This window comes from Myotis davidii, unplaced genomic scaffold, assembly GCF_000327345.1.
Source record: "Myotis davidii unplaced genomic scaffold, ASM32734v1 scaffold459, whole genome shotgun sequence".
Classification (NCBI taxonomy): domain Eukaryota; kingdom Metazoa; phylum Chordata; class Mammalia; order Chiroptera; family Vespertilionidae; genus Myotis; species Myotis davidii.
In genome coordinates, this window is record NW_006289838.1 from 201,998 (window position 1) to 205,141 (window position 3,144).

Genomic DNA, 3,144 nt, shown 5'->3' on the forward strand with positions numbered 1-3,144 from the left:
CACCAACCAAAGCTCCAAATGACCTGCCTGGGCTGGTGGGCAGTGAGCGGGACACATTCCTTTACACGGGTGCTCCCCTCCCCCCCTCCCCCAGGGACATCCAACATCTCAGGACCCCAATAGAATGGCTCGGGGGGGAGGGCAGGCTGTTACCCACCTTCTGCAGGTGCTCCCACAGGTCCAGGTAAGTGGTGCTCTTGTAGGAAAAGGTCTGGAGATAGGACTGTGAAAAGAGGCCGCGATGAGGGATAAACTGATGCTCCAAGCTCCACCACTCCGCCCGGGTGGTAGGCTGGGCTTGGGGTCCAGGGCAGGGCTGGAGGGAAGACACCCCCCGCCCGCGCCCCCAACCCAGGGCTGGCCCAGTGCACTCACCGCCAGGCCCTTCTTGAAGAGGTCCTCAGTCAGGAAGCTGGAGAGCATCCTGATCACAGAGGCTCCCTGGAGAGAGGGAGGGGTGCTCAGAAAGCTGTGCCCAGCCAGCAGGACCCTGTGACGCCACCCGGCTGGGACAGGTGCTCCCAGACCCCCACCCCCATCCCCACCCCCCGCTCCCGGTGTCTGGAACTAGCACGCATGCCGGCAGCACCTTGCTGTAGGAGATGGAGTCGAACATCTCGCTGATCTGGGCCGGCGTGTTGACCTCCTCGGCTGGGGTGCACAGCGGGTGGGAGGAGGCCAGGGCGTCCACCGCCCCAGGTACTCCACGTAGGAGGCGAAGCCCTCGTTCAGCCACAGGTCATTCCACCAGGCCACCGTCACCAGGTTGCCAAACCACTGTGGGGGCGGGGGGTCAGCCCTGGAGCTGCTCTGGCCTCGTGGCCACCAACACACCCAGAGCAACCCTTCAGGAGTGCCCCCAGGTGCCAGGCCGGGGCTGGCGACTTCTGACATCACTGTGACTCCCACCTGCTACCTCTCTTCCCAGCTACCAAGGGGGGACCTGTGCCCTCCCTCCCCCCGCCTTCCCTGCACTCCCCATGCTGCGCGGGCTACCTGGTGGGCCAGCTCGTGCGCAATCACGGTGACCACACGCTCCTTGTTGCTGCTGGAGGAAGAGTCGGGGTCGAAGAGCAGAGAGTTCTCCCGGTAGGTCACCAGCCCCCAGTTCTCCATGGCGCCGGCGTTGAAGTCGGGCAAGCCGATCTGGTCTGGGGAGGCCAGGAGGTTGGCAGGACGGCCTCTGGACGCGGAGGCCTGCCCCCCCCACCCCCCAACCCGCGAGATCCGTCACTCACCGGATTTATCAAGAGGGTAGGATGTGTTGTAATGTTGGGCAAAGAAGTTGAGGATGCGGCCTGTCACGTTCAGGGCATACTGGCCGTGGCCCGCTGTGGTTGCGCTGGGGCGAGCCCAGATCCGGATCTGCAAAGAGGATGGAGGTAGGTCGGGGGCCCTCTCGGTCCTGGCGCAGGTGGGCCGAGGGCAGGGCTTGGATGAGGTGAAACCAGGCGGCCTGGGCAGCAGAAGAGAGGGCTGGGGGTCCCTGAGGGGCTTTGAGTCCTAGGGAGGCTTCTTTGGGGAGAGCAACAGCCATAACCACGACGTCTGTCTGGCACCCGGGGGTCGGGAACTCCCTCCAGAAGGAGAGACCCACTTTTCAGATGCAGAGACCGAGGGTCAGGGAACTCCCCAGAGCTGGCCTGACAAACTCAGGGGCTGGGGTAAACAGGAAGATCCCTCAGGCAAGGCCAACCCCGGTAGGCCAGGCGGGCCCAGCTTCGTACCAGGACGTTTTGATTGGTCGACATGGCCTCCGTCATGTTCACATACGTGAACTCGCTGACGATGTAGGCCAGCAGGTACGTAGACATGACCGGTGTGGTGTGGAACTCGGTGACGTGCCACGTGGGGTCGTCCGGAAATGGGGTGCTGGGACCTGTGTGTGGAACGTTCAGGCAGGTGGGCGGGCACCCTGTCTCCGGCCCTGCGCCCCCCGCCCTGGGGCGCCGGCTCCCCGAGGCTGTGTGGCCCCAGGAGAGACCTGCTCACCTTTGGGCAGCATGTTGGACAGGGCCGTGAGGTTGTGGGGGTGGATGAGGGTGATGTTGAACCTGGCCTTCATGGCGGGCTCATCAAAGCAGGGGAAGGACTTCCGGGCATCAGCAGACTGCATCTGGGTCGTGGCCAGCACCCTGCCCAAACCAGGTGTTAGAGGGTTGCCCGGGGAATGCCTGCACCCGTAGGGGTGGGGAGGGGGGCCGGGGAAGGGGTGCCCGGACAGCCGGTCTGTCCTAATCCCTGCCCTCCCCTCCTGTCCAGGCAGCCCCTGATAGGCCAGCTGACTCTGGGAGATCAGCGCTCCTTCCGGACTCAGGGTCAAAGTCCCGGCAGCTCCATCCCGTGTCAGCTGGAGCCCATCTTTCTCTCCGCTGATCGGTTTTCCTGTCTAAACCGGGGACCCGTTCACCACTCATCCCTGACTCCCTATGGTGGGGCAGGAGGCCTCCGGGAAAGGGTTTGTTGTCTTGGTAGCTGCTCCCCGGGAGTTACAGAGGAAGGAAGGGCCCGGCGAGGGCTCCCCCAGGTTCAAAGGCCTCAGACCCACGCCCTCCCTGGGCCCCCAGGCTCCAGCTCTGCCTCCGCGCCTGGATCTGCCAGCGGCACCGGGCGGCCGAGGTCCGACTTACTTTTTGTCGTTACCGTCCATGTACTCGCTGCGGTAGAAGCCCGCCAGGTCGTCAGCCAGCTCGCCCTGGAACTTGCTGTTCATCTCGTACATGACGCCCCTCTCCAGCTGGCCCTTCAGGTGCACCACCAGGTACTCGGTGACCTCCACCAGCTCGGTCCTGTCGATTTCGGGGGCCTTGGCGCCCCCCACGGCCTGCAGGGTCACCCGGTGCCCCTGGATGTCGGTGTAGTTGAGCTTCTTGCTGTGGATGATGATGACGTCGGTGGGCTCCTGGCACGTGAAGCGGACGGTGCTGGAGCCCTCGAAGATGTACAGGCCGTGCTGATTGGTGGTGAGGTAGGGCCTCAGCGTCACCTGGTAGGAGTCGGGTACCAGCGACCTGGGGAGGCGATACCGGTTCCACGGCTTGCTCTGGTCCATGGAGGTGGTGGGCAAGGTGGTGGTGGACAAGGAGGTCACGGTGGGCTTGCTCTGGTCCAAGGTGGTGGTGGACAAGGTGGTCACGGTGGGCT

At 64.4% G+C, this 3,144-nt stretch overlaps 1 protein-coding gene across 1 annotated transcript in view; it reads right to left on the reverse strand.

The window, feature by feature from the left end:
* Nucleotides 1-3,144, reverse strand: part of ANPEP (alanyl aminopeptidase, membrane) — a 40,145-nt gene that overhangs the window by 36,663 nt on the left and 338 nt on the right. The window contains 9 exon segments of the mRNA XM_015563233.1: nt 158-223; nt 376-441; nt 590-687; nt 690-777; nt 997-1,151; nt 1,239-1,365; nt 1,728-1,879; nt 1,993-2,135; nt 2,631-3,142. Of these exon segments, the coding sequence (XP_015418719.1) occupies nt 158-223; nt 376-441; nt 590-687; nt 690-777; nt 997-1,151; nt 1,239-1,365; nt 1,728-1,879; nt 1,993-2,135; nt 2,631-3,142 (1,407 nt within the window).